The sequence below is a fragment of the Rhea americana genome, unplaced genomic scaffold (genome assembly GCF_003343005.1).
Source record: "Rhea americana isolate MKP2758 unplaced genomic scaffold, rheAme1 scaffold_413, whole genome shotgun sequence".
NCBI lineage: Eukaryota > Metazoa > Chordata > Aves > Rheiformes > Rheidae > Rhea > Rhea americana.
This window is the reverse complement of record NW_028186550.1, coordinates 234026-261680: the sequence shown is the minus strand read 5'-3', so window position 1 is coordinate 261680 and position 27655 is coordinate 234026. Positions and strand designations below refer to the sequence as shown.

Here is a 27655-nt window from a genome sequence, read left to right as displayed (position 1 = left end):
TGGGCCCGCGCCCTGCCCGCGGCGGCGGCGGCCGAGGCGCTTGGAGCCCGGTGTTGTGGGGGAAAAGGAGCCGGCGGAGCCCGGGGAGCGGCCCCGGGAGGCGGCACGTGGTGGCGGGCGGAAGCGCGGCCGGCGCCTTCGGGCGCTCTCATCTCGTGTCCTTTCGTCCCTTCCCAGGACATCCAGCACACGGAGGAGTTCTTCATCAAACCCGAGTCCCGCGTGGCGCAGCTGGACACGTCCCAGTGGCCCCTGCTGCTGAAGGTAGCTGCCTCGCTGGGCTTTCTGCGCTGCTGCCTGTTCTTTTGTTCTCCCTCAGATCCTGCGTGCAGAGGTTCAACGCTCGTCCTCAGTGTTTGTGAACCTTCCCCCCAAAACACAGCTCGTGCCTCAAAGCCGAGGCTCAGCCACAGCATGCAGAAATYATGCTACAAAATTTAATCAGCATTATCGTTCGCATGGTGCTCTGTAAGCTTATGGTATCTTATAAAGACCACAGAAGGTTTTTTCACCTATTGGTCTTAGAGTGGCCTRTGGCCTATGTAGACTCCTCAGCTCTTTGTGCAGAGATGCAGAGGCACACTGGGTTTGTTTAGTTTTTTAAAGCTTTTCATTCTGCTGCTTTGATTTTTTTTTTTTCCTGAGGTGGACTTTTTTTTTTCCTTTTGTTTCAAAAAAGAAAACCACCTTGTGATTGCATTCCTAGATCATTTCTCAGTTTGGAAGAGGATACGTGTGCAAATCAGACAGCGTATAACTGGGGAGCTGTATGAGGGCAAAGCATTGCTGAAACTCGAGCACAGTAAGCTGAAGAGTATTTTACTTATAATAATTTTTGTTTGTATTTTGTAGAATTTTGACAAGTTAAATGTGTTGACAGCACACTACACACCCCTTCCTTCTGGTGCTAATCCCCTGAAGAGAGAGATCTCCGACTATGTTAGGTTAGTGTAATAACTGCAAGAATGTTTTTATCTTTTTTTTATGGCCGATATCTTCAGGTAATTTTGCAATGGTGGCAACTGAAAATAAGTGGCAGTGACCACTTGTGTGGTGTGATGTTTTGTATTCTGAATTTCTCTTGTACGATTTTCTTTGCTTTTGTACCCCACTGTTAGACAGTAAATCCAGAAATAGGACCCACTGGTCACTTCTTGTAAAGTTTGTTTTGTTCTGGGTTTGTGACTTGTCTGCCAGTAGGCATACAARTGCCTTAGAAATTCTGAAGGGTCTTACTGAAAGTCCTTCAACTGGCCAGTTGTGAAGGCTGCTTGGAGTTTGAGTGAGGGCTTAAGCACTTAGTAGCAACGGGCAGTCTGAAGAGATGAGAATTACTTAATCTTGGAAYATATGACCTGCCTTTTGGAAGAGCTTTTTCCCTTTGGCAGACATGACAAGTCCTCAAGGGTTCTGCATTTGCTCTGTTTGTCTTGATGCTAAATTTTGAATGTCTGTCATCTTACACTTTAGGTCAGGTTTTATTAACCTCGACAAACCTTCCAATCCGTCTTCCCATGAGGTTGTTGCATGGATCCGACGCATCCTTCGAGTGGAGAAGACTGGACACAGTGGCACTCTGGATCCTAAGGTGACTGGGTGCCTCATTGTGTGCATTGAGAGGGCAACGCGACTGGTCAAATCTCAGCAAAGTGCAGGTATGCTTACTACCCTGGGAACACTTACAGTCCAATTGACTGGGGAAGTGCAGAGTTCTTTTGAAGACAAGCTGGTGATTTCCATCCCTKTCTACAAAAGGGCTGCTCTTGGTCTTGAGTGATTTAAACTCAAGGATTGTTTATCCCTCTTGCTCTAAGCCAGTGAGGACATGTACATGCTGTTGCAACTGTTTTGATCATTTTTCCCTTTGTCAGGAGCTTGTGCTGTTTTAGCTCAAGGAAAACATTTRCTTTGTGTACTAAGTGAACTCATGGCTATAGGTGGCCTCAGTCTACAAGTTCAGTGAAAGAACACTTGGTAAAGAAATACACCTGTAGCTTGAATTCTATCTTGGAAGATTAAGCAACTGCATAATAAATGACTTGTGTTGTCTGAGAAAGGTTGTTGWGAAGATATGTTAGGCTGTCTAGATGCTTGACTGTGTAGCAGTGTGCACCTTGAGGTCAACATTAAATGCAAGTGGCCACTCCTGACTGCTCTTGTCGTTCTTYTAGGCAAAGAGTATGTGGGAATTGTTCGGCTGCACAATGCAATTGAAAGTGAGGCCCAGCTGGCCAGGGTAAGTCTCTGCACACTGTTAGCTGTGCTGACACTTGAAGAGCAAAGTGTTCAGCGTCCCTGGGAGGTGAGAGGGTAGSAATGGAGCTCGGGTGTGCTCTGTATGTGAGGTGATGACGAAGTTTATCCATTCTCTGAGTGCAGTGGCACTGCCCTCCTGCAGCACCCYGATYCCTGTTCTAGGGTCTGGGTGCTGTGCGGCCTCCAGAGACCCTGCAGTCTCCCAGTGTCCTACTGGGGGCTGCATGGGGCCTGTGGCTGGCTGCCTGCAGGAGTGAGGTGTGCTGGCAGGGTTGGAGACCCCTCTGTGGGGGCTCCATCCCCACCAAGATGAGGGGTGATGTCTGATCACGTACTACCACCTGATGAAAAAGCTCAGTTGTGTCTCACTGACAACTGGGGCAGCATTTTGACCACATCCCTGGCTCTCTCTCTTTTAATGTGACCTAACCAAATGATGATGAACGTTGTGGGTTCTCACTCATGGAAATGGTCCTAAAGCGTGGAGACCCCAGGGCACTTCTGTATTCGATGTGCTAATGGGAGATGTCTGACCTGTTTCCGCTTCTGCCCTCAGGCAATAGAAACTTTGACAGGCGCACTGTTTCAGCGACCACCCCTCATCGCTGCTGTGAAGCGACAGCTAAGAGTCAGAACCATCTATGAGAGCAAACTAGTGGAGTATGACCCTGAGAGAAGATTAGGTAAAACAACACTGTCTTCTGTCTTTTCAACCACCAGCTCATAAATTCCYTGTGAAATGGTCTGCTTCCTAGTCCTTGCAGATGTTGTAAGATTGTTAAATTCTTGCCACCATCTAGCAGTAACTGCTTCTTGCCTTGCTTTGTGTGCTGAGAAGCATATCCCATCTGTTTGTCTGTAGAGCAGAGTCCTTCACTGAAGAGCCAAATGATGTCAACTCRATGGCATTAGCACTCTGTGCAAAGATGACTTTGATCTATCACCCAATGCTGATGGCTCTGTGAGAGGCTAGACACAAAGCTGCTCTCAGAGCTTCTAGACTTGACTTATTCCTAGGTACGTGTTTAAATGCTCTTCACCTGGCCTGTGTTTCAGGTATCTTCTGGGTGAGCTGTGAAGCAGGCACGTACATCCGAACACTCTGTGTTCACCTTGGCTTGCTGCTTGGTGTTGGAGGACAGATGCAAGAGCTCCGGAGAGTGCGTTCAGGGATTCTGGGAGAGAAGGTAAAGTAGTAATTAACTATAACTGGCAATTTTGGATCTAAGAGTTCCTCAGAGCTTTGTTTACTTTTACAGTGGTAGAAAGAAGTATAGCTGTGTGGTGGCTGGGATAAGTTAATGTTTGTGAGCAGCCCCCAAAATGTGGAGCTTTTGGCACAGACAGTCTGAACCAAAGTGTTGAGTTCAGTTCAGGGTGGCTGCCCCTGTTCTGGTAATTAAACTTTGGGACAGTGAGTGGCTGGGAAGTGCACCATGGTGGCTGGAAGTTTTCTTAAGCCACCTATGTCTCTCAGCCTACACACCAGGTACATGCCACCAGCTCAGGAATGTGAGCTGTCTGCTTAACTGTCTGCAACCACTTGGTGTCGCAGCACGACGCGAGACGTGCTGCCATTCAGATCAGCTTGGAGGATGCCAGCCCTCGGTGATGCTGAACTCTTGACTAGGCTTTTCAGTCTGGGCGTAACTGCATCTCCCTGCCGGTCTGAACTGCAGGACCAATTTCTCTCCCTGCAGAGCAGGAGTATCAGAGTGCAAGTGCTTCCTTGGCCRCCTGTGCTCCTATCACAGATGTAATCATTTGCAGTCATTGTTGAATTCCAGGTGCTGGATGYGTAGCTGCTTCAACAATCTATTGCATGTCACAGTTTGAGGAGCTGGTTAAGTTAAGCTGCTGATCCCTRATCTCCTTTGTCTAGAAGTCCCTGGAAGTGTGACCAAGCTTACMAAAATACAAGCGTTTCATGTACCTKATGTACTAGATCCACGTGCAGTTAGGATGGTTGAAGCCTACGGTAACAAAGCTCAGGGCCAGAAGGGTTCAAACTTGATGGAAAATACTTGCTCTTGCCTTTTTTCAGTTTGTTTTTTGACACTTCTCAATTCAGAATCTATTCTCTGCTCCCTTTCAGCACAGCATTTGCCATTCATCTTGCAGCTGTGTTCTCCTGTGTCTGTTACGAGTCGGTGGCTGACTGGAAAATTTTAGAAGGGTTGTGTCTTTTCAGGACAACATGGTGACTATGCATGATGTCCTGGATGCGCAATGGCAGTATGACAACAACAAGGATGACAGCTACCTGCGAAGGGTTATTTTGCCATTAGAGAAGCTGTTGACTTCACACAAGCGGCTAGTTATGAAAGACAGTGCGGTAAGTTGCTGAGTTAGTGCCAGTTGACACCTGGAGACTGCAAAGTGCCCTCTGATGTGTATAGCTAGTATAACAAATGGGGGATCAGGATCCTCATGGTGTATAGCACCATATAGGGCTTAGTATGGCCTGCTGCCAGATCAGCAGTAAGATACAAGAGCCCAGAACTGAATGGCAGAGATGGTGCTCTCCTCACTTTAGGAGGATGTGTGATGTTTGTAAAGAGATCTGCGTCACAGCTTGTTTGCTGTGGCAGGTGCTTKCTTCTGCTTACTTTCTCCAAAGCCCTCAAGTTTGTTTCTCACTATCTACCATACAATACATGGGCATGTTATTGTTGGGACAGTAATGGCAAAGGGATGCTAAAATGATCTGAGGTACTTCTTAAGGTGCTTTGTCTTCTGCAATAGACYATAAGACCTGCTGTTCCCCACTTCTTCAGGTTAATGCCATTTGCTATGGAGCCAAGATCATGTTGCCTGGTGTTCTGAGGTATGAAGATGGCATTGAGCTTAATCAGGAGATTGTTGTTATCACCACAAAAGGAGAGGCCATATGCCTAGGTATGAAGCTCCCTGTTCTTCTTGTGCCTGGCTAAATGCAGAAATAAGACTATATTCAAGTGAATGGGTTTCAAATGAGTTTGCTTGCACAGAAGGCTTAAATAGCACTGCCAGGTGGGAATTGCGGGGTGGCTTGGCCTAGCAAGCTAGGATGCAAGGCAGCTGGCATTGAGCAGGAGGTGAATAAACAGCAGCTGCATCAGAGCCACGTTACAAGCCAGGTAATCCATTGCTTGTGTTAGGATCATCAGAAATCGTTGCACTCCTATTGCCTCTTATCACCTGGCYTGTGAGTTGAGCTGTCTTTTTGCTTTGGAGCCAGTCCTTGGCAAGGTGTGAAGGGTTCCTCTCTCTAAGCTGCGTGAGGCTCGGGTGTGCTCTGTATGTGAGGTGATGACGAAGTTTATCCATTCTCTGAGTGCAGTGGCACTGCCCTCCTGCAGCACCCTGATCCCTGTTCTAGGGTCTGGGYGCTGTGCAGCCTCCAGAGACCCTGCAGTCTCCCAGTGTCCTACTGGGGGCTGCGGGGGCCTGTGGCTGGCTGCCTGCAGGAGTGAGGTGTGCTGGCAGGGTTGGAGACCCCTCTGTGGGGGCTCCATCCCCACCAAGATGAGGGGTRATGTCTGATCACGTACTACCACCTGGCTTGTCACGCCTATGGAGGAGATCACAGAAGTTGCACTCAAGTCCCTTTACAATGAAGTTACTTGAAATGATGCTTTTTTCCTAACTGGGCTCTTTGGAGAAGCTGTGCAGGTGGCATGTGCTGAATGTAGAGTGAGAACAGTGCTTGGTGCCACGTGGCTCGGTGCTCTGGGACTGAGGAGCCTTGGGGGTGAAACAGTGCAATACAGCTAAGCCATTCCACCCTGTTGTTGRTAATGACTGCACCGATTGCTTCAGGGAGCTAGCAGCAAACACTTAACATGTATTGGTAGGTAGGATTACTGGCCTTCAGTTTGGCTCTACAAACTGTTGGGAATGGAAACTCTGGAGGGAGCAGCGCTGCTTTTAATGTAGAGGCTCAGTTCAGCTGCATCTTTAAACACGATGCGTTTGCTTGACCCAAGCAGAAGTGCTCCGACGTCTCCTTATTAAGCTTTGCCCTGTTCATTGATGGCCTYGCCCTGTTCATTATCCAGATCCAATGTTCTGGCAAAAGCACAGAGATTTGTGTCTCTGTTGTTATTAATCCCTGACTCTGACACACTTGCTGCTTTCAAAAGTGTGAGTCTCTGAAGGGTTTGTCCAAAAATCACCTCCAGAGAGGTTCTGGGTGAGTGTGCCACCGTTGGGGGCTGGAGGGAAAGCTGCCTGATGGGTATGGTGATGCAGGAAGAGCAGGTTAAATGCAGCAGGTTTATGCATCTGTGCAGTTGTAGCTTGGCTGGGTTTTAAAGTGTTCATGGACTTTCTGCCCGCTTCTGCAGCAATTGCCTTGATGACCACCGCAGTCATTTCTACCTGTGACCATGGAGTAGTAGCGAAGATCAAGAGAGTGATCATGGAGAGAGACACGTATCCCCGCAAATGGGGCCTTGGCCCCAAGGTGAGCAGGGTCGTGGTGCCGTGCTGGACCCTGGGGAGGAGAGGGGGGCCCAGGCATCGGGCYGTGGGGCTCGGGCACCCTCAGGCAGAGCCTGTCCCCACCTCTTCTCCTGGACCCCCGTGTAAATCCCCCGGTGCTCCTCCGGAGCCACRACGGCGGTGCTTCCCGGTGTTGTGCCAGCTCAGTGCCGGTGGGGAGCCCGGCTTTCCCTCCTGCTGTGGGCTGAGCTGTGTCGGGGAACTGGGCTGCTGGCAGTCACCAGGTTTGGGCTTCTGGCGTTTGCGTGTGAACCCTCCTTCTGTAAAGAGCCAAATGATGTCACCTAGATGGCACGAGCCCTCTGTGCAAAGATGACCTTCACCTATCACCCAGTGCTGATGGCTCAGGAGGGGCCAGAAAGGAGCTGCTGCTTATTCTCGCGAAGCTGTGACAGTGCAGAAATGCAAAACTGTGTGAAAGGGACTAAGTGCTACCTGAAGGCCAGGAGCAGGAGGAACAGCTTTTGTGGGCTGTGCACATCAGATCCTTCCCCTTCCTTATGCAGCTGGTGATAGTGGGAGTAGGCAGGTTTATGGCATTAGTCAGCCCTAGCTCTAGCTGACCTGTAGTTTCCCTTCAGCCAGTGCTATAGCCTAGGCTTCAGCTGTGGTGTGAAGCTGCTGTGGCTCATGATGTCACCTTGGCTCAGAAGGGCAGAAAGTGCTGGGGATGTACCTACACTTATCTCACAGCAAATCTGGTGCAGCCTAGCTGATGTCTCTCTGAGCCTTTGGCAAAGAGAGATTGCCCTGTCTTGGCTGTTGCAGTGGTGTAGCTGCAACGTGGTGGGTCATTAAGCAGCAGAAAGCTGGTCAAGGATCTGAGCACAGGCAAGCTAAATGCTGGGCAGGATCTTCTTTCTCTGGCTTTGTTGCTGCCACTGTGAAATCAGCTTTTTTTTTTTTTGGGGGGGGGGCTTTTTTTTTTTTTTTTTTTTTTTTTTTTTTTTTTTTTTTACTGATGAGATAACCTCAGGGAGTGAGGAAGTGGGAGGTGGGAAGCTGCTGTGCAGGGAATCCTTTCTGTTAATTGTCAGGACGTCCTTGGGCAAGTGTCTAGGCAATAACGTCATACTTACTGACACAGCCTGTTGCTGGAATATCTGCTCTTGTGCTGGGTGTCTGAAACATACGGCAAGGTTTCTGCATCTTGGAGCTACAGTGTGACTTTCTGCCCTTTGCTCTCAGGCCAGCCAGAAGAAGATGATGATCCAGAAGGGTCTGTTGGACAAGCATGGGAAGCCCAATGAGAGCACGCCGGATTCGTGGAAGAAGGAGTATGTGGATTACAGGTGAGCAGAGSGTGGTGGGCTCAAGAGTGATGCGCCGAGGGGAGGCTCCGCGCTGCGGGTGCTGCCCCAGGCATTGCTGCTTGTTCACTGCGGTCACAGGGGAGCGAAAGACATGAGCAGACGGTTATCCCTCTGCAGCCTGATGCTGTGGCTGCAGAGGGAGTCAGTCTGCTAAATGAAAGAGGGGAGGCCCTGCTGTCGTCCAGCGCAGCCAGGTGCTGGYGCAGGCTGCGGGTCTTCCCTACATTGAGCATCTGCCCCTAATGCTTGGCTTGGGCTAAGGAGCTGTTGTGAGGGGGAAGGAGCTTTGTAATTGTCTGGGCCGGTGTGAGGTAGCAACAGTCTTACCCACTCTGGGATCTCTTCTCTTTCAGGGATACTGTTAAGAAAGAGGCAACGGTAGACCCACAAGTTGTCTTTGAGCCACTGAGGGCTCCAAAAGTGAGTATTGCCAGGGATGTCTGGTGTAATCAGGTCTGTTTTGGGCCTGCCGAGGTTTTTTGAGGTGTGCCTTAGCCTTGGGCAGTTGGTATCAAGCTCTGAATGTTTTGTGGCTTGAATTGGTTGTAGTCCTGAGAGGTGAGGCTGAGACTGTTTGGGGCCTCACTCGTCTTGTGGTTAGGGCATAGCAGTGGGGTGACCTGTTTAGGGGCCTCAGCCCCAGAATTTTTTTCTCCTGGCTGTTGATACTTTGGATTTGACTTGTGTAGCGCAGTCGAGGGGGAATGAGGAGCTCTCATTTGAGCTGTACATGCAGTGGCATCCAAGGCAATGTGTTTGATGGAGCCACAATAGAGGAATGTTATTTCAAAGAACTTTTCTGAAGACCATGGGCAATTTCTGAAATGTCCTTTTATACCTTTCTCCTTACACCTTTTATGCAGATGCTGCCTCCGATGTTCCCAGGCAGGGCTTTTGCATGCTCTTGAGGGGGCGCAGCTGYATTTAAACTCTGGAGGCTATAGGGTGCAGGAAGCACTGGGAACCATGGGATACAAGCTGACAGGGGAATGCTAGACAGTGTATGCTGGAAGGGACCTCTGGTCATTGGTAGCTTGCTCTCCTATTCAAAATGGGCTAAGGAGTTGGATTGAGTCTCTTGAGGCAGTGGTGTTTGGGCTTGCAACAGCTCTTCATCGCTTGTACCCTTTTGGGAGATGGCCTGTCTGACAATATGCTCCCCTAACAGAGGAAACGAGAGTCGGAGAGTGAAAGTGAGGAGGCTTTGACTCCGCTGTCCCCTGCCACCCCACCGCCAGATGAGCTGAGCAAAAAGGAAAAGAAGAGAAAGAAGAAAGAGAAGAAGGCTAAAGAGGCTACTGAGAGTGGAGAAGAGCAAATGGAAGTGGTATGTAGCTGGGTGCTGCCATGGTGTGGCCCAGGCACTGGGAGAGGTTGTTGTTTGTTCCTAGTTGCCTCTAGGATAGCACATGAGCATCCCACTGTGTATGTCCTCAAAGTACCAGGGCCCCCAGAAGCAGAGGGAAAATGTCTCAGTATAGGYTTGCTCATAGGCTGGTTTGGATGAGGGTGGGTGAGAGAGTTTGGTCAGGTGAAGCTTGTGGGGATGAATCTGCAGYGGGGAAGGGATGGACCAGACCGTACGGGTTGAGCATCCATCCCTCTGTGTCTGGAGCATTTGGTGGGTACCCGTTCCTTCCAGGCCACCTGGTGCCCTGTGRTAGGTCCCTGTGGAAGGGTAGTGTGAGGCCTAGCATGATGCTAGTCAATGTGTAGTGGTTACAGTAAACATGCTTGTATGGTGCTTGGATGGGGGGAATTGCAGCCACTGGGAGCCTGCGGAGTGTCTGAAGTGGGGCTGTGGTGTTTGGATAGCTGGGGCTGTGCGTGTGGGAAGAAGATGTGTGCTTCTGTGAATGCTTCATTAGCCTTCCAGTGGTGCTGGTGTCCCCCCCTCCACCTCCTGGAAATGAGCAGAAAGTGATTCCTTTTCAGTTCCCTCCTAATCTCTCCAATCTCTTCACAGACCAGTGAGACCAGCACCAAGAAGAAGAAGAAGAAGAAACAGAAGGTGGTAGAAGAGAGCTCGGAGTAAGCGACTGGATCTGTCCAAAGCAGGCGACCTCATCGGTGGGGAGGGAGGAGTCTGAGGCCTTGACAAAAAAGAGGACTGGCCGTCTGGCAGTGGGGCCAGCAAGTTCCAAGCTCCTTTTCCACTGTGTATGTGAGTGAGAGGATGTGTTTGCCCAGGGTGTACCCTGTTTAGGTACCTCTCCTCATCCTGTTTTAAGGGTAGCCAGAGGAGAGGGGTTCCTGCCTGACTGCCCCTGCACTGGACTGCTCTGTGAAGCTGGACGCTTTGATCCCCATAGAAATGGTGTCTTCAGGGAAGTTGCAGCTCCTGGTGTCTCCGTTTTCACTATGAGAGGGAGGAATAATGCATTCTCCCTCTTTTGTCCTGCCTCTTTTTTTCCTTCTCTTCCAAGGTCAGAGCTGTTACCGACAGTCGCAGAATGTGTTGATGCCTGAGAACTTGCCCAGCCATTGCCCATCTGAATGAGTTTGGCATGGAGCTGGTTGAATCGGTTATTTTAAGGGCTCTGTTTTTAAACTTGCCACGTGCTTGGCTTGACCCTCAGCTGGCAGAGATCAAATATTCCACCAAGGGATGTTCTTTGGTACTTTTTAAAGCTTATCATAAAAAGATTAGAATATGAAATTCCTGCTTTTTTTGCTTTGTAGTGTGGGGGCCTGCTTGTTAGTTGTGCTGTCTGTTCCCCAGACCCAGTACCCTAGTGATGGTGCTGGAGCCTACCTGCTGCTGGCTTTTTTTGCTCTTCTGTGCCCAGTTGCTAGAACGGAACTGCAGTGTGCTCAGCTGCTTTCCTGGTTTTTGGTATCTAATGTACTCTGGAGGCTGGAAATGTGGACACTGCTAGGGAGCAAGGCAAAGCCTCCAGCAAGGAGTGGGCCCATATGCTTCTGAGCTGTCTGTACTGGAGACCTTTGGGGCTGCAGCTTGGCCAACAGCAGCTCTGTGAGGGGCGCTAGGTGCAAAGCCTCAGTGCTTTCAGAGTGACTTGTCCTAATTTCATGTAGCTGCGGTGGCTCACTGGGAGCAGAAGGTCTCCTATATCATAGGAGCAGTACTGAGCTGAGATTTCAGCCTTTTGATGGGGAAGGATCTGGGCTGCTTTGAGTTTCTATCCGTGTATAGGCCGTGATGTTGTCTTAGCACTGCTTTTGTCTAATTGTCTCTTAACTGGTCTGACTTTTCTCCCCTCCGATGCTAGTGAGGCAGGCATAGGGACAGTGGGGCCAGCAGCTGGTGGCTGTCAGGAGCTGAGCAGAAAAAGTTGATTTTTATTTACTACTTTTTTACATGAAAAATAAAACAACCCCTATTTTTCAGTGGGTGACTCTTCTTGCTCACCTGGCTCCCATTGGAGGTCAGTGTTTCCAGGTACCCAGGTCGGTTCATGGGGAGGCAGTGAACACGTGCACACACCGCTAACGAGGTAGCGGCTGTCCCTGCCGCTGTGCTGCTCGCCCAAAGCAGCGACAGACGCAGAGCAACGGCGATGTCAAGAAGGGCTGTCGCTGGAGGGGCCCTTGTTGCTGCTCAGGCCTGAAGCAGTGACTCCACAGCGATGAAGTACAGATGTYTGGAGGCTTCCCTCCTCATGGATAATACCCATGGGGGTGCAGGCCTGGAAGTGTTTTGTTTTTTGTTCTTCCCCCCTCCTTTGCCTGTGCTAGAGTGAGCTATAGGAAGGGTCTGGCAGTGGCTGGAGAACCCATTTGGTCCTCGTCTGCCTTACCTGAGTGTGCCCAGCTCAGGGAGGTGGGAGCAGACCTTCAGCTGTGAGCAAGGGCTCAGCCTAAGATGCAAAACGCAAGCCATGGCAATGTTTCAGCACACGTTTATTGCTGCTCATTGTTTCCCTGCAGTGGATCAGAACAAAGGTCCCTATTGCACATTAACAGATTTTATTTTTGGCATCCTTAAAATTGCACAAGACTTCTTAACTCCCTTCCCCTCTCCCACTGCTAACTGCTGAACAAGCAAATGAGATCCTTTTTCCAAAACGATGGCTATGGTTTGCCCAGGAACCATGGTGAAGCTTCCAGGACATGGTCAGGCTGGGACTTGTGCGTTGGTACACCTGCATAAGCAGGAATCCTCTTGTGTGGGTGGCTTTTATGTTTGCATACAGTGTGTGAGACACCCTAGACTCTGGAAAACATGCCTGGATGATCTTTGTAGAGACACTGTTTCTACTGCATGCAATGGATAATTTACTGGCTCTAATTTACTTAATGAACTGTCCCTTTGGGGTTTGGTCTGTGGGACTTACTCAGCTACTGCTGAATTTCTCTGTTCAGCCTGTAACAATTGGAGTTGTTGCACAGTGAGAATTTAAATACAGGGAGTTTTTACAAGTTGCACAGGGTGAGTCAGAAACCCCAAACCTCTGAACGCAGGGGTGAGCCCTGCCTGGTGAAAACATGCTCCAAGCCTCCTGTGTCAAATCTGCATTCACCTCTTCTCTGCTCTTCTGTTTGTGAGGGGAAACCCTCGTACTTAGGAGCTCTCCTGCAGTCTGTGAGAAGCCTCCCAAGTTGTGAGCTTCCCTGAAGCCTCACAGATGTGAGCCAGGCTTCCAGAGCGTTTGTGGTGCGCAGTGCGTGCACCTGCAGTGGCAGAGGATGTCCTCCTGGAAGGCGCTTGTGCTACAGCTTCCCTTAGGACTGATGGAGAGACCAAGATCAGTCAGGTGCAACAGCAGAATTGTGCTTTTTTTCCCCTGCCTGGCRAGGCGGGGAGCTGTGCTCTGAGCTAAGGGATGCCCTGGGCCCTGCTGTAGCTTGTAATTTAGCACTGGCACTTCATCCCTTGGGCAGGCTCCGTCCTGTGTTCCCCCAGGAGAGGAGGTCTGGAGACCCTGTGCGCGATGGATCGATTGAGACTGAGTCCATGAAATGGCAGAGGCAGGGAGTTGTACTGGGCTGTGTGTCGACCGGGGAAGCTGAGGAAGTTTCTCCCTGTTTCTGCAGGGTGGGTAGATGGGGAGCGGCTGGGGTTGGACGCGCTCTCAATACACCCAGGAGACAGGAACCCACTGCGGGGAGCTGCAGGCCTGCTCAAAGGCTTCCTGCAGCAGCTTGAGGCTTTCATCCACCCCGTTGTTGACTAGTGACAGGTCAAAGTAGTGTGCGTATCGGCTCCGGATGCTCTCTGAATCCTTCCGGAGCTGCTGCAAAGCCTCTGACTGCAAGAAACAGGAGAGAGTGTTCAGGCGAGGCAGGACGGGATCTCAGCTGAATTACTGCCCTTGTTTTCTGACGCTGTTGGAGGGGGGGGTGGCAGGCAGGGGAGGAGTTTCACAGCTCACCCCAACAGACAAGCTTTCTCTCACCCACAAAACGTCTAATCTTTACCTTGGTGCTGAGTCTCAGCACAGTCTCCCTGCCTCTCTCCTCTGGCAGGCCGAGAGCAGTGCCGCAGTCTCACGGGAGCGGGCGTCTGCGGGGCTCTGCTGGACTTTCAGGCAGTGCTGTGAGCATCAGGTTACCTGCTAGAGTGAGGCCAGCTCTGCTTGGCCTCCTAGTCCTCTTTAAGGTGTTCTGTGGCAGCAGCGTGGGACGAGAAGGTTCCCTAGCAGCGGGCTGCTTGTTGCTGCTGCTATGTGGCAGAGCGAGCTGAAGGCCTGAGGCTGGTTTGAGGGCAGAGTCCCTGCAAGGTGATCCCCTCCCGCCGCTGTCTCTGCCTCCACAGCCCCTTTAGCTGGGCAGTAAGTGCCTCTCTCCAGCGCAGCCGTGCTGCGCCCCAGAGGCAGCGCAAGCTGTGAAAGGACGTGTTGGCAGGTAAGAGCAGGAGGGTTCGTATGGAGAGGCAGCAGCGCTGCAGCTGTGACTTCCTGCTGGCAAATACCCYGCTGCAGACAGAGCCTCTGCCCGGTGCCCCTCGGGTGGGGGCAAGGGCAGAACTGCTGGGGTGAGCGTGGGGGTGCTGGGGACGTGCAGGCTCTGTGCTGGGTGGGAGCAGCAGCCGGGGCAGGTCTGGGGAGCTCAGCTCCGGAAAGCCGCCTGCCCCCTCCTGCCAGTGTGGCTTGCAGCTCGCAGGGGTGCACCAGCAACAGGGTCCTGTGCTTGGTTAATGCCTTCAGTAGGGAAGTCCAGGCTGATTTGCATTTATCTCTAGCGGAGCTTGAAACACGTGCAGCTCCCAGTTGCTAAGCCTGAGGGGGGGGGATGAGCTGGGGATGATGTGATCGCTGCAGCTCTGCTGTTGCTCAGCAGCTATCGTGGGAGGAGAAGAGCAATAAACAGTTTGCTGGGTCATCTGAGCCCTGCTAGGTCACACTTTGCCCCTGCTCTGTCCCTTCTAGTAAGCCGTTACCTGAGCCGTGCCAGATGGCCCTGTGCATAGGGTGTCCATCAGCTGGGCTGGCCCTGCCCACTGCGGCACGAGTTAATTCCTCTCTCCGGGTCTGCAAGTGGCACTCGGTCACCGCGCTCTTCTCCCATCGCTTTACTCCTCCCTGGGTGGTTAGCCCTGGCCAGGRGTGTCAGCCGGGCTGGGAGTGTCAGGGTAGGCAGCAACAGTGTCTGGGGCAACCTGGGGTTGCCAGCCCACCTCCGGGAGCACGGTGCTGCATGAGTTAACAGCAGCATCAGTGCTGCTTTCATCCTGATTTTGAAGGAATTAGCATCTTAATGAGCCAAAGAATGGAATGAGCTGCTATTTGTTCCTGCCGCTTGCATAGCTGATGACAGGAGCAATCATTCTCCTGCTGCAGCTGCAGACAGGGCCCCTGGGGGCTGAGCAGTGCACCCAGCCGCTGTTCGCAGCTGCAGGGGCAACGCTCGCGGCGGGGAGCGGAAATCTAATTTGTATTTCTCAGGCTCCAGCTGATGAAACTCCCGTTTCAAAAACCGGTGTAGAGAAGGAGGAAGCTGATCCTAGTTACGGAGCAGGGAGAGCCCTGGCTGCTGCTTCGCTTCTCCCCTGTCACCTTAAGACACGATACCTGGGTGAAGCTAAGCCTGGCAGAAGGGGGATGCAGCTGTAGCCTCGTGGCAGCGCATCACTCACCTGCTCCGCCTTGTCCGTCGGGGCGATGAAGACTATGAACGGGGAAAGCTCGGCCGTGCGGACGATCTTCAGAGTCTGCAGAGAGAGCAGGTGGAGTTACCGGAGCGCGGCTGATCGCTGCGGCAGGAGCAGGCGCTGCCGGCCGGCTGCTGCCCCCCTGCCCCGTGCCGCGGGGCCGGCCGCTGGCCCCCGGCTGCGCTGTGAGGTGGGCGAACGGGGCGGGGAGCTGCATAGGGGCTCCGTAGGTGGGCTCCTGAGCCCGGGGGCAAGCGGGTGATGCAGGAGCACTTGGGCAGAGCTGGGGCAGGACTCTCAGCTGAGTCCCCCCAGCACCCTACGCAGCCCAGCAGTGGGGCGCTTGGACAACCAACCGCCTCTTTGCAAAGCAGCACCAGCACCTTCAGTGTCAGAGAAGGCAGCGGGTCCCTGCATGGGGCCGGGCCCCCCACCATACCYGTGTCTTGGGACCAGCAGTGCCCCTGCAGCGCTGCCTGGCCTTTTGCCCTCGCTTTGCGAAGGACGCGTGCGCAGCCTGCACAGGCGCAGCCAGCCCAAGGCAGCTGGAGCTAGGGCAGCTTCCGTCCTGCCTGGCCACCCCTGTGCTCCCTACCTGGGGCTCGATGTCCAAAATGGCAACTTTGTCCTGCTGGTGGATCTTGTGCACTGTCTCAAACTTGGTGCCAAACATGTTTCCCTGGTAGCTTCCAAACTCCAAGAACTCGTTGGCTGAGATGTCCCGGGTCATCTCTTCAGTGGAGACAAAGTAGTAGTCCTTCCCGTCCACCTCATTCTTCTTCTGGGGACGTGTGGTGTCTGGGGAGGGAGGGAAATGCCCAGTGCCCTCAGATGGGTGCTGGCCCCCCAGGAAGGATGCACCAGAGCAGCTACTGCTGCAGAGCACCTCTTAGGCAGCCTCTGCTCTGGGTGGCTGGGGTAGGGGAGCAGGTGTCATGTTCACATGCTGATTGCTGAGGCAAGGAAGAGCACAGAGGACCCTAGGACCTCCAGGATGAGGCTAATCATTCCCTTTTAACTCCTTCCTGCTTGGGGTGAGAAGGCAGCTCCTCCCTGCTCAGCCAGCCCAAGGAGAGCCATCTAGGCACTGCAGCCTTGCACTGGGGTGTGAAGACCGAGGTGTCTCTGCAAGGTGAGCGGTGGCAGCCTTGGGGCTATGTTCAGGCAGCAGAAAGGGGGCCCTGCATAGCGGCTTCTGCTGCGGAGGGCTTGGGAAGTGTTGGAGGAATATCTTCCCCACCTTCTGTCTCATCTGCTGTCMGAAGGTCCTGGCTGTGCCGGGCATTGCTGGCTCAGGGAGGAGGAGATGAGGGGAAACCCGCTGTGCGCGCTGCCCTGCGGTGGKGGCCGGGGCAGGGCCGTACCCCCTCGCCCCGGCGTGGTTACTTACATGGGGCTGGGTACATGAACTTCTCCGGGTTGCTGCTGAGCAGAGCGTTCTTGATGTGGCTGCGACCCACGCCACTGGCCCCTGCGGGGAAGGGGAGAGGAATGCTGGAGCTGGGCTCAAAGAGGCCAGGGCCCCTCTGCAGCCCCATGTCCGAGGGAAGGTGCAGAGCTCTCCAGGGCCTTGCCTGGGATCTGCTTTCTGGGCTGGTCTGTGATGTTTCCCAGCCCTGGAAAAGGCTTCCACCGCCCTGGGTGCTCTCGCCTCCAGTTCCAGCTGGCGGCAGGACAGGTGCCCTGCTGAGTGGCCGGGCCACGTGGGCTGCCTTGTGACCACGGTGCCCAGCAGTGGCTGCTCAGAGCCCGTGGCCTGGCAGCGTTTGCTTTGGTGCTGCTGCGTGGACCAGAGCTGTGTTTAACAAAGATGCCCAGGAGCCGGGGACTCTCCTGGACTCGCTGCACGTGGGTTCAGTGCAGGTGGGAGCCCACGCACAGCAGCACGTGGCGGGCGGGAGGCCTGCTTGGCAAGCGCTGCACGCGGAGGGAACGCTCCCCGCGGCGTGCTGCGCGCTGAAGGGCAGCGCTGCCCAGCCCGTGCTCAGCCCTGTTCCCCAAGGGACCGCGACACAGCCCCCCACGCCRCAGGAGGACGCGGGCAGCACCTACCGATGAGCACCAGCGTCTTCCTCTTGAAGGCGGGCAGCCTTACCACCTCCTCGTAGGACACCACGTCCAGCTGGTCAAAAACTGGGGTAGAGGACAGAGAGGGTGCTCAGAGCGGGCTTGCCCGCAGCAGCAGGACTGCGCGTGTGTGCTGGACTGATCCTTTGGGAAAGTCTAGGGAGCAACCAGGGCCGTGGGCCAAGTCCTGGCCGGCTCCCCTGGGAGCTGGGCTCCAGCCGCAGCAGCATCGGTTAGTGGCTTGCGGAGGAGCTGCTGAGAAGTTGGTCCAACGGGCCGAGAAGGAGAAGCCAGAGCTTCTCGCGCCCAGTGACTCCGCTCAGCGCAGTAGGAACTGGGAGCAGGAGGTGAGGAGGCAGCGGGAAGCCGCAGAGAACTCGTTGCTGGGCGAGCTTTATTTATCTTGCTGATTTACGGCCTTGTTTGTCAGGGCTYGGAGCTGCTGGCCGGGCTGGGAGCCAGCACGTCCCCGGGCTGCTGCCTTCGCTGGCCCGGTGCTCAGCGCCGTCCTGCTACGGGGGCRCCCGCCGGGCGGGCGTGCAACGCCTGGTGCCCACGCTCCGGCGGGCACGGCGGTGGTGCCAGCGCGCCCTCCGAACAGGGACGCGGCACAGGCCAGCTGTGACGTGGGGGAGGATGAGCCCTCCGGAGAAGAGACCCCCCCCCCCAAAAAAAGGCTGCCAGCCCTGGGGTCCCGCTGCCAGCGCCGCTGAGCCGCTCGGTCTAACCCTCTCGGGGCGACCTGCTGCCACCCGGCCCTGGCGCCCTGCTCGCGCTTACTTGAGCTGTGCTTGGCCAGGTATTTATCCTTGCACTTCTTTTTCTTCCCAAAGGGGCTGCAGCTCTGGGCTTCGCTCTGACTTGACTGGGTGACGCTCGCCACGCGCCTGCCGAGAGAGGAGGACACGTGTGCCACCCTACGTCCCCGGGGAGCGGTGCGATGGTCCCTCGGGCGGCCCGGGGACACGTCTGGGGCACGGGCACAACCGTGCTGAGCCTAGCGCCTGCGCCTGGACCRCGATTCCCTGCCCGGAGACCTACCATTCCTGGAGCTCCGGAGAGGGGATGAGCCCCGCCGCCTCGGCACAGGACCCCTCCACGCGGCCCTGCCACCAGTTGCTGTCGTCCTTGTTTATGATCTGAATGACGTCGCCGGTCTGGAACTTCAGCCCCGCTTCCTTGCAGGGGATCAGGTTGTCCTTTTTGGGGTCGTAGTCAAACTGGGCCCTCATGAACATCTGCAAGAGAGGCGGCCGGGGTCAGCAGGGCTGCGCAGGGCGGCTGAGCTTGGCCACRTAACCTCCCCCAGCGGGAAACGCGCAGCCCGGGCTCAGGGCACGAGGGCCCCGCTCTGGAGCCCCCCAAGCACCAGGAGCTTTCCGGGTCCCACGAGGCTGCCCGGCGTTCACGGGGCTCAGGACCCGCCAGCCGGCAAACCGGAGCAGAGACCAGCTGCATCCCTCCTCCTACCCTGCCCCTCTTCTGAGCCGCCCAAGCTCCACGGGGAGCGAAGGAGCTGTACGAGGCTCTGGGGCAGCCCTCGGGCACGGCGCCGCGCTGAGCCCCCCCAGCCGCTGCCTGCCCGTGGGGCCGCCTGTCCCACGGCCGCAGCTTCTCCCGGAGCTTTTGTCCTACGGCTCGAGYGTGCCGGGAGCCTGCAGACAGGGTGCAATGACGGTGCTTGTGCGGCCGGAGCGATCCCGATCGACGCGCCGAGCCCGTTGTGAACGACGCGTGAACCCGTGCACGGCCGCTGGGGTGGACCGGGGCCCCCGGAGCGGGCGAGGAACAGAGGCAGCGCTCAAGCGCAGAGACTTTGGCTCTCTGCGTTTTGGGGTAAGGCGCTACGGACACGAGGAAGGGGGGTACCGCTGGGCTCTCGGGAGGGCGGGGGGACGCGGCCCGGCTTCCTGCACGCACCTCGGGTGATGCACCCACGGCAGGACCCACCTCCGCTCTTACTTGCACTGGGGTAAACCCAAGTGTCTCCACCCTCCGGCAGCTCAGGCAAGGTAAGAGGCAGCCGACCCCACATCCCTCCCCTGGCCGCAGGACGGCTCTGGCTCCCTCTCCCCAGCTCTGCTCYCGCCCGGCCCTGCAGCCGCAGCTGGAGGCTGCACTCACCTGGAGGGCAGGAAGGCGGCTCTGCTGGTTAGGAATGACTTTTATTGAGACCATCCCCTTGGTTTCTTTCTAGGGAACAGAGGAAGCGGAGAGAAAGAAGCGTTGGAGGAGGTGGTGCCTGGAGCCACCCTGATGGCAACCGCCTGCTCCAGGGAGCTGGCGTCCGCGAGGACCCACAAAGGAGAGGCTCCTGGGGGCTCCCAGCCGTGCGGTGGCACTGGGCGGTACCACGATCCCAGCCAGAAACGGCTCTACTGCGGCTGGSCTAAAAGCTGTGGTAGCTTAGCCCTCCTGCGCTTGTGCCCGTGCCCACAGGATGACACCAGCACCCCGGAAAGGGCTGGCTGTGGGCCCCGCTAAGCACCACCTGCGTGACCCTGCAGACCGGTCCTGTCTGCAGGACCCTGCAGGGAACCTGGGCAGAGGCTGACGGGGCTGGCACGAGCCGCAGTGGGGTCCAGGGAACCTGGGCAGAGGCTGACGGGGCTGGCACGAGCCGCAGTGGGGTCCAGGCCTCCTGCGGCGGCTGCTGATGGGCGCCCTCAGCACCACCACGGCCTCGCTCCAGCCAGGCTCTCGTGCAACAGCCACAGGTCAGGACAACCTCGGCGCGTGAGCCCAAGGCACAGCCGAGCCCCTGCGAGGGTCGGCCAGGATTAGCACGACCTGAGCAGCAGGAACGGCATGAAGGTGACCTACAGGCGCGGTTCAGGTCTCTGTCCCCCCACACGGGACATCCCAGCCCCTGTGGGGCTGGAGGGCAGCGCCGGTCCAGCCAGCGCCCAAGGCACGGTCCTCTTCTCGGAGCGCTGCGAGAACGGCCAGCCTCCGCGCTCAGCAGCCGAGTGCTGCGCGCCTCCGCGGGCAGAGCTGGTTGCCAAGCACCCGCACACATCGGGACACGCCAGGGACCTGCGCGATGCTGCTCAGCAAACAGCCTTTGCTGCTGCTCTCGGGAGGCCCAAAAYGAGCAGCAAGCAGAGACCGCTGAAGCCGCGTCCAGGGCCTCAGCGCTCGGCACCGCACCGACGCGGGCAGCTCGGCGCTCGGCTCTGCTACGTCGCAGGGGGTTAAAAAAATGAGACAACATGCATGTTTGCAGGACAGAAAGGTCCTTCCTTGGGAAGAGCCCCACCAAGACCAAATACCTACCAGCATCTTCTGCAGCTGGTCAACTGAGTGGTTGCTCACACTCTGCCCGTTGATTTCTATGATTTCGTCGCCCACGTGAAGGGAGCCTGCCAGCGGTGGGAGAAACAGGCCCGTGAAACGCAGAAGCAGGCAAGAGCCACGCACCAGACCCAACCCAGGCAAGCGCTGCCCCCAGCACCTTGGGGTTCGGTGTCCCCGGGCAGCGCTTGTGGAGCCACACGCATCACCTAACCGCAGGGCACAGAGCGGGAAGGGGACCGGCGTCTTCCCTGGCGCGCCCAGCGCGCGCACCTCATCCAGTCTGAAGGCTATCGGGTTACTTTTCTCTGCATGTCCTTCAGCTGTGGCTAAATCATCTGCTTTAGAGGTAACCAGACCCATCCTCAAGTATCTCAGCTGAAACCAAGTGACGGTCTCCTTACGGAGTCCTTGAACACAAGTGTGCTTGACTGTGTTTTCAGGTAACGCATCCAGCCACACTTCAGCCTCAGAAACACTGCTATAAATCAAGACTCCAGTAGCATTACTAGAATGGCTCCTGGGTTATTTTAGCAGGGATAAGCTCAGACTTCCCGCTTGGACCCACRGCTGGAAAGGGGCCTGTTGCTCTAAGCACAGAACATTTCGTTTCCATGCCCCCTTTGCAAGTGCCAACACCAGAAAACGGTGCCTATTTATTTCTTTTGGCACCTTCCGTTGGTTTTCCGAGCCAATCCATAGCAAGCCTGTCCCATCTGTGCATTTTAGGAATGGGAAGAGCTTCCTACCCAGTCTCTGGGGTACGATCCCCCCGTTACAGTGACCCCATCACAAGACAGACACAGTCTTGCCTCCCAGAGATCTCTTCCCCCAACCTCTGATTTCTCCCTAAAGCCTCCAATGCATTAACATGACAACCATGCACAAAGAGAGAGATCTGTAAGTCCTGGGATCCTGACATRTTCCTGGTGGAGGAACAGACAGAGTTGACCATGTGATGGGAAAAAGCCAGCAGCACTGTAGAGCTGCCTTATCTCTGCCCAGAAAGAAACCAGCTGGTACACTGCCGCTGCGGGGCCTCGGCTGCCGGGCTCCCTCTCCCTTGCCGTTACCTTGTCTGTGAATCATGCCCCCATGGAAGATCCTGGCCACCATGCAGCTCTGCTTGTCGTTCAGCTTCAGCGTGATTCCCTGGAAGACAGGAAAATCCATCACTGCCCGCCGGAGGGGAGAGCCCCTGTGCTCCCAGCAAAGTCCTCTCCAGGCCAATGTTGATGGCAGGTTGCACRGTGTCTGGGGAAAAGCCCTCTGCTTGGCCAGTCCAATCTGCTGAAGCTCCTCTTGGCACAAGCATCACCCGTCGATGAGGCCCCCTCCAGGTCCCCAGGGAGGAGGCAGTATCCAGCACCCTCTTCCCATGGCTGAGCTCTCCAGGGATCCCCAGACTCTCTGAGGTCAGCATGTTAGCACAGCTCTGCCTGCCCGTCCACCCCCTCCAGTGCCACCAAGCTTTGGGACCTTGCCAGCTCTCACCATGGGCTCCTCCGTGACCTTCTCAAACTGGATGAGGCGTATCTTCCGCACCTCACGGCCATTTGCATGGGAGGGACTGCCCAGAGTTGCTGAACCATTGGTATAAATGTCYTCAGTCATGGCATTCAGGGATGGAGTGACGGCCTGTCAGGGCAAAACAAAGACCGGCGTTTAGGGGCTCCATCAAAACAGGCAAGAGGAGCCCTGGGACTCCCAACTCCCCACTGTAGTGCTGAGCTACTCCAGCGTTAATGTTCCTGGAGCTCTGGTAGGGCACAGAGGGGAGGAGAGGCCTGTGCAGTCGAGGAGAGGACAGTAAGAGGAAGAAAAGAAAAAAAAACCAAACTTCTCCCATGAAGATGTGGGCTTGATTACCAGTTTTCCAACTTGGGAAATACTTGGAAGTACAAAGACTTTGGAAAAGTACAGGTACCAGAAGTCCARAGAGTCCACAGCAGATCATCTTCTGCAGCAATGAGTCCCCAACATTATTTATGTGCCTCAACAGCGCTTCGCCCCAAAGCTGGCTTGCTGCAGAGCATAAAGCCCAGGACAGCTGCACGGAGCGAACGGAGCAGTTTGGGATGCGCCCAGCAGGAACAGGAGCAGAACTGGGGCCAGGCTCTACTCATGCTCAGTTTGCAAGTTCAACTTTTCTACACCTAGGTCAACGGGTAACTGACATAGTCCAGAGCCATGTCCACATCTGGAGATGTCCCGGAACCAACAAGCCAGGGATTCCCTCCACAGAAGGCTTTCAAGAAGCATTAGCCAAAGCAGCCAGAGATCAGATCCCGTGAGGCACCCCAAAGCCCCTGCACAACTGTCATGGTATCATCACTGACAGTACGTGTCTAACGAACGAAGTGCCCCCCGCAGAGAGCCCACGCACACATGCTCGAAAGCCAACACTCARGCTCGTGAGCAAGCCCAGAACTGCTCAAAATAGCTTCCTCAAAGCCTCGTGCATCCTGTCTACCTCAGGGGACCTGAGGTGGCCTCAGGAAGGGCTGGGCCTGCCTGCGGTCAGAGTTTGGGGGATATGCTCCATGTCTGCAGTGGCCTCCTCCTGCAGTATTTGCAGGACTCCAGGCAGCCCGCATCCCRTGGCCACCACAGCTAAGGGGCAGAGGACCATGACAACGCCATAGGCAAGGCCAGAGAAAAGTCCCACCCTGGCACCAAAGGTGAAATGCTCCCAAGCCAGCCAGAAACCCCGTTTGCTTCCCCAGCACCCAGCTACGGGCAGGTCAGTGCTGCTGGACAGCGGGAAGCCAAGCACAGAACTTCAGCACTGAGGAATCTCCATGTTCTTTGTCCCTGGTTTGAGGCAGGTGCTGGGACTGGGAGCAGGTGGAAAGTGCACGAGGTCCCAGCAGCCAAAACCACCCTGTCACGCAGCGTTGAGCCCTGCTGAGCCCCTCAGACACTGCGCGATGTCTCCGCACAGCCGGTGGACGTGCACCTTCGGCCCCAGGTGCAGCCGCCTGCTTCGAGCCCCAGCCACCACAGCTCTCCTGAATCGGAGCCCAGCAAAACCCAGGCCGGCTCGGACCTGTGGCCCCTGCCCACCTCGTCAGCGTGGTCAAATCCCTCCCTGCCTCCAGGCTTAGCTGCGACAACCCACCAGCCCACGAGAGCAAACTCTCCCATCTGGAGATGGAGCTCCTGCCGTAGCTCCTCTAAGAACGGTTCGCGGCGGTGGGCACGGCGCACGCGCTCACCGAAAGCCAGGGACGCAGCTGGAGCCGTGGCGCTGCACGCCGGGGCTGCGGGTCAGCGCAAGACGCGTGGTTTGTTTAATTTTAAACAGCCTGCTTCCAAAAGACCCAAACAACCTCCTCCTCRGAGCAGAAAGGCGACCGCACGGGTTCTGGCTGCCAACGGCTTAAACACCGAGGAGGCAGTTGAACCTCAGCCCAGAGCAGCGCCTGAGCCAAGGCGTCCCGGGGCGGAAGGTCTCGCGGACCGCCCGGACCGGCTCACCGTCCCCACGCTCAGGGGCTGCGGGACCCATCCTGCAGCGCTGGTGCCTGCGGCTGGCCCCTGCCTCGGCTGCCCCAGCTCTGCTGAGCAAGCGGGAGCAGGAGGAAGAGCGGGAGCAGGAGGGGGAGGAGGAGGAGGAGGAGGAACTCCTCCAGCCTTGCCCCGAGGCCAAAGTGCCCTCGAGGTGACTTGAGTCAGCACAGCTCTGTTATCGCCGCCGTGCCCCGGGACGGCACTGCACCGCGCGGGGCCGTCTCCAAACCCCCGGGCTCAGCGAAGCGCCGCGCCGCGGCACCGTCTGCTCCAGCCACGGCACCTCCCGGCCCCGACAACCTTTGCTTCTTTTTTTGCTGAAGGCTGGAGAAAACGCCCAGCGCCGGATGCTGACACAGCACCGGCGTCGCCCGGGTGCCTCCCGGCGCGCGGGTCTCCCGGCGGCACAGGGGGCTCCTCCGCCAGGCGCAGCTCCCGCGCYGGGCGCTCCAGACCACCCGGGAAGTCAAGCATTAACCGGGTGCCTCCTTCACAAGAAAGTGGAGCAGCTCTGGCAGAAAGCAGCACCTTGGCGCGRAGGGCACCCTCGGTGGCTTGGGAGCTCCTGGCTCTCCTCGCTGCTCCGGCCAAGTGACTTCAGGTGGCCTGGAACGACCAGGTCTCCCCGGCGGGGCCGCGGAGGAAGGTGCAGGCACCACTGGTTTTGCTGAGCCCCAAGGAACGGCTGCACGGAGGGACGCGCCAGGGCAGAGGAACGCCGGGATCCCTCCCCGGGATTGCCCTGGTGGCAACGGATGGATGGACGGGGCTCGCGGCGCGGCAGGGAGACACGCTCCGCCGCCCAGGGCGAGCGGCGAAACCCCGGCCACCTCCACGAGCCGTCGCCTCGCGGCGTCGCCATCGCCGCAGAAAACATCCGGCCCGGGCCAGGGACCGGGCTGGAGAGGAGCGGAGCCGGCGCCGGCAGGGAGGCCTGGGACCCGAGCGCCCCGCGGTGCCCACCCTCGCCGCGGGCTCTCGGGTCGAACCYGACCCGGGGAGCCCGGAGCTCCCGYGGTGCGGAGCCYGCCGGACCCCGGGGTGCTCCCGATGCCGTCGTAGCGCCGGAGAAACCTCTCCCACGGCTGCTGCGGCGATGCCCTGGCCGAGCCGCCTCCGCTCCCACCCTGGCCTCCCCGCGGCGCGGCGGGTGTGCGCATCGGGGTCTCAGGACGGCAAAAATAAAGCGGGCTACCAAAAAACCAGGAGCTCGAGCGTTGCTTTCCGGCTGCTCCGGCAGCCTGGGGAGCCACATTGAGGAGGAATTAACACCGCCCCCCCCCCCCCGGGGCTACCCCCCTCCCCGCCCCCCCGAGCCCCCCCCCCCCCCCGAGGCGATCCGGGTTAAAGGAAGAAAAGAAAAAAGCATTGGAGCCAAACAGGATGACATTGATTAAATTAGGATAAGGAACAGCTACGTCGGCAGGACAGAGGGGCGAAACAGGAGGGAGAGGAGCGGCGGGGGGGAAGGCGGCGGAGCCCAGGCGGCCCCGCGTGTCCTTGCGCTGACACCGGCCCAAGGAGGGCTGAACCTGAGCAGGGGCAGCTTTCCAAGGGAGCTCAGCTAAGTTTTGCTGACGTACCGTTTTCCTGCCAGGAAAGATTGATGCGGCCTGCCAGATGTGCTCGTGAAACCTGCCACCTCCGCGGGAGAGGCACCGCGACCGTCACAGCCAAGGAAGAGACAAAACGCTTTCTACCCCAGCGGGTGAAACCAGCCCTCTCCCCTTCAGTTTTGGTCAAAACCAAAAGTTTTGCTCAGCRCCTAACTGCTAGTTTGGCCCTGGGTCGTGTCAGGACTCGAGGGCTCCAGACGCGGGCTGCTCGGGGGCAGGAGGCGGTTCGACGCCCCGAACCGCTCCCCGCGGCGAAGCACGCCGCCCGCCCGGGCTCCGGACCGCGGGCGCCCCGTCTCTCTGCGGACGCCCGTACCTGCCTTCGCTCCCCCGCGCTCCCAACGGGCCGATTCGCTGCCCGTTTTACAGCCGGGGGAACTGAGTCACGGCAGATAAGGCGACTGCCCAAGGTCACCCTGCAAACCAGCGGCAGGGCTGGGAAGAAAGCCCACACCTCTTTGGCAAAGCTATATTTGCCGGTGGGGAGATAAGAGGAAGACGTACGGGCCGCGCGTCGCGGCTCGGGGGAGAAGGCAAACGGCTTCCGCCGCTTCTGCTCCGAAGGCTCGCCTTCCGCTCTCGCCTCGCGCGCTCCGGCACCCCGGGACGGCGCTTCCCATSCCAGCGCGCGGCTCCGCCGGGGAAAAGGGGAAGAGGAACCTCCCGTCGGCTCCGTCCGGCTCGCCCGGCGCAGCAGCAGGCCGGACCCGGGCCGCCCTCCCCGGAGCCGCAGCGCGACRACCCCGCGCGCTCGCGGCTCAGATGGCAAATGCCCGGCTGGGAAGCTCCGGACAYGCAACCGCCCTCCGGCCCCAGGCCTTGGGGGAACGGCAGGGAGCAAAGCGGAGCCGTGCCCGCCGCCCCTGCAGCCCGCTGACCCCCCCGCCGCAGCCCCACGGCACCCCGCCACACGTCTCCAGTCGGCTGCSAGCCCTATAGAGCCCCTCTCAAGAGGTCCCACAGCAATCCCAGTTGTTTTGTTTTTTTCCTTAAGCACTGCGCCAGGGTCGAGCCATGAAAACGCACGAAGCACTGCTGTGGGCCACATCYGAGCGAGCCTCATTTGGACGCTCATCCAACAGGATGAGCCAAAACCAGCACCACTTCAGGGAAAATTTCCTCCCTATTTTCAGAGGCTCCCRACAGCAGCGGGGAAACCTCAGTGCAAGCCAGACATGCTCGTGCCACGGCTCAGTCCAGGACTTCTGTTCAGAGCCAAACATCTCTGCTGGGAGAAAACCACTGGCTGCTCAGCGCAGGGGACTGCTGATCTTCTCCCAGTTAGGCTCAAGCAGCCCCAACCACGACCAGCTGGGGAAGGAGCCATCCCAGCACGGCAGAGGTGGCTGGGGGGGGCCAGCCTGCTCCCTTCCAGCAGCGACGGTGGTGTCTGGCCCCCAGGCCYACCCCCTGCCCCGGGAAGTGCGTGAGAAGAGCTGGTTGCATCCTCTTCTGGGGCCACAACCCCTCCAGTGGCTCGGCAGCCCGATCAGCTCATGTGACAGGCAGTTCCAGTTCAGACCAGCCACACAACTTTGCAGCAAAAACAAGCACAGCCTCCTCCGTGGCAGGATGCTAAAGCCTTCCTCCCCTCCGGCCCAGCTCCGCTCTGCCCTGCCCGGGCAACGCGGCCACGCCGGCTGACCGCTCCTCCGCGGAGCCCCGCGCCCCCGGCCCGGCCCCGAGCGAGGGGACCCGCTCCCGGGGTGCCGGGGGGGGGGGGCGCGGGAGCAGCGGCACCGCCGACGGGGCGCCCCGGGTGTCCGCCGCGACCCCCCCCCCCGCCTTTTGTGGCCTTGCAGGAGGGACGGGGTGGGCGGAGGGGGCCACGCTGGCCGGGCCCCGGGGAAGGGGCCGGGCCCGGCTCGGGCTCACCTCGGGCCTGGCCCGGTTCTGCAGCAGGTGCTCCAGGTAGAGGTCGGAGAGCGCCGTCCGCATGCTGCCGACGCTGTCGCTGCGGCCCGACTTGAGGGTCATCGCGCCGCCCGGCCGCCGCCGCCGCGCCGCCGCCGCCGCCCCCCCAGCGCAGCAGCAGGACGTAGCGCTCCATGGCGGCC

At 57.4% G+C, this 27655-nt stretch overlaps 2 protein-coding genes and 5 non-coding genes across 7 annotated transcripts in view; 6 read left to right on the top strand and 1 right to left on the bottom strand.

Annotated features, from left to right (window-relative positions):
- Positions 1 to 11405, top strand: part of DKC1 (dyskerin pseudouridine synthase 1) — a 17543-nt gene extending 6138 nt beyond the window's left edge. Inside the window, exons 2-14 of the mRNA XM_085314896.1 lie at positions 125 to 264; positions 853 to 944; positions 1471 to 1655; positions 2172 to 2236; positions 2813 to 2939; positions 3313 to 3443; positions 4448 to 4591; positions 5034 to 5154; positions 6585 to 6703; positions 7930 to 8033; positions 8408 to 8474; positions 9223 to 9381; positions 10021 to 11405. Of these exons, the coding sequence (XP_085171022.1) occupies positions 125 to 264; positions 853 to 944; positions 1471 to 1655; positions 2172 to 2236; positions 2813 to 2939; positions 3313 to 3443; positions 4448 to 4591; positions 5034 to 5154; positions 6585 to 6703; positions 7930 to 8033; positions 8408 to 8474; positions 9223 to 9381; positions 10021 to 10089 (1523 nt within the window). The 3' untranslated portion in view covers positions 10090 to 11405. The remainder of the gene's footprint in view (positions 1 to 124; positions 265 to 852; positions 945 to 1470; positions 1656 to 2171; positions 2237 to 2812; positions 2940 to 3312; positions 3444 to 4447; positions 4592 to 5033; positions 5155 to 6584; positions 6704 to 7929; positions 8034 to 8407; positions 8475 to 9222; positions 9382 to 10020) is intronic.
- LOC146590279 (small nucleolar RNA SNORD17) lies at positions 2341 to 2587 on the top strand. The gene has a single exon (XR_014897042.1). It is a non-coding gene; the product is annotated as a small nucleolar RNA SNORD17 (small nucleolar RNA).
- Positions 3140 to 3215, top strand: LOC146590278 (small nucleolar RNA SNORD83). The gene has a single exon (XR_014897038.1). It is a non-coding gene; the product is annotated as a small nucleolar RNA SNORD83 (small nucleolar RNA).
- LOC146590277 (small nucleolar RNA SNORA36 family) lies at positions 3608 to 3742 on the top strand. The gene has a single exon (XR_014897040.1). It is a non-coding gene; the product is annotated as a small nucleolar RNA SNORA36 family (small nucleolar RNA).
- Positions 5540 to 5785, top strand: LOC146590276 (small nucleolar RNA SNORD17). Its single transcript, XR_014897041.1, has one exon. It is a non-coding gene; the product is annotated as a small nucleolar RNA SNORD17 (small nucleolar RNA).
- On the top strand, positions 7011 to 7086 carry LOC146590275 (small nucleolar RNA SNORD83). The gene has a single exon (XR_014897039.1). It is a non-coding gene; the product is annotated as a small nucleolar RNA SNORD83 (small nucleolar RNA).
- A 496-nt stretch (positions 11406 to 11901) lies between the features above and the next one.
- Positions 11902 to 27615, bottom strand: MPP1 (MAGUK p55 scaffold protein 1). The gene is made up of 12 exons (XM_085314874.1): positions 27474 to 27615; positions 21964 to 22107; positions 21543 to 21621; positions 20452 to 20537; positions 19300 to 19368; positions 18217 to 18413; positions 17956 to 18062; positions 17161 to 17241; positions 16499 to 16579; positions 15704 to 15906; positions 15094 to 15168; positions 11902 to 13267 (listed from the first exon to the last, which is right to left on the bottom strand). The coding sequence occupies exons 1-12, from the start codon at positions 27573 to 27575 to the stop codon at positions 13091 to 13093; spliced, it is 1401 nt and encodes a 466-aa protein (XP_085171000.1). The 5' UTR covers positions 27576 to 27615; the 3' UTR covers positions 11902 to 13090.
- Between the last annotated feature and the right edge of the window lie 40 nt (positions 27616 to 27655).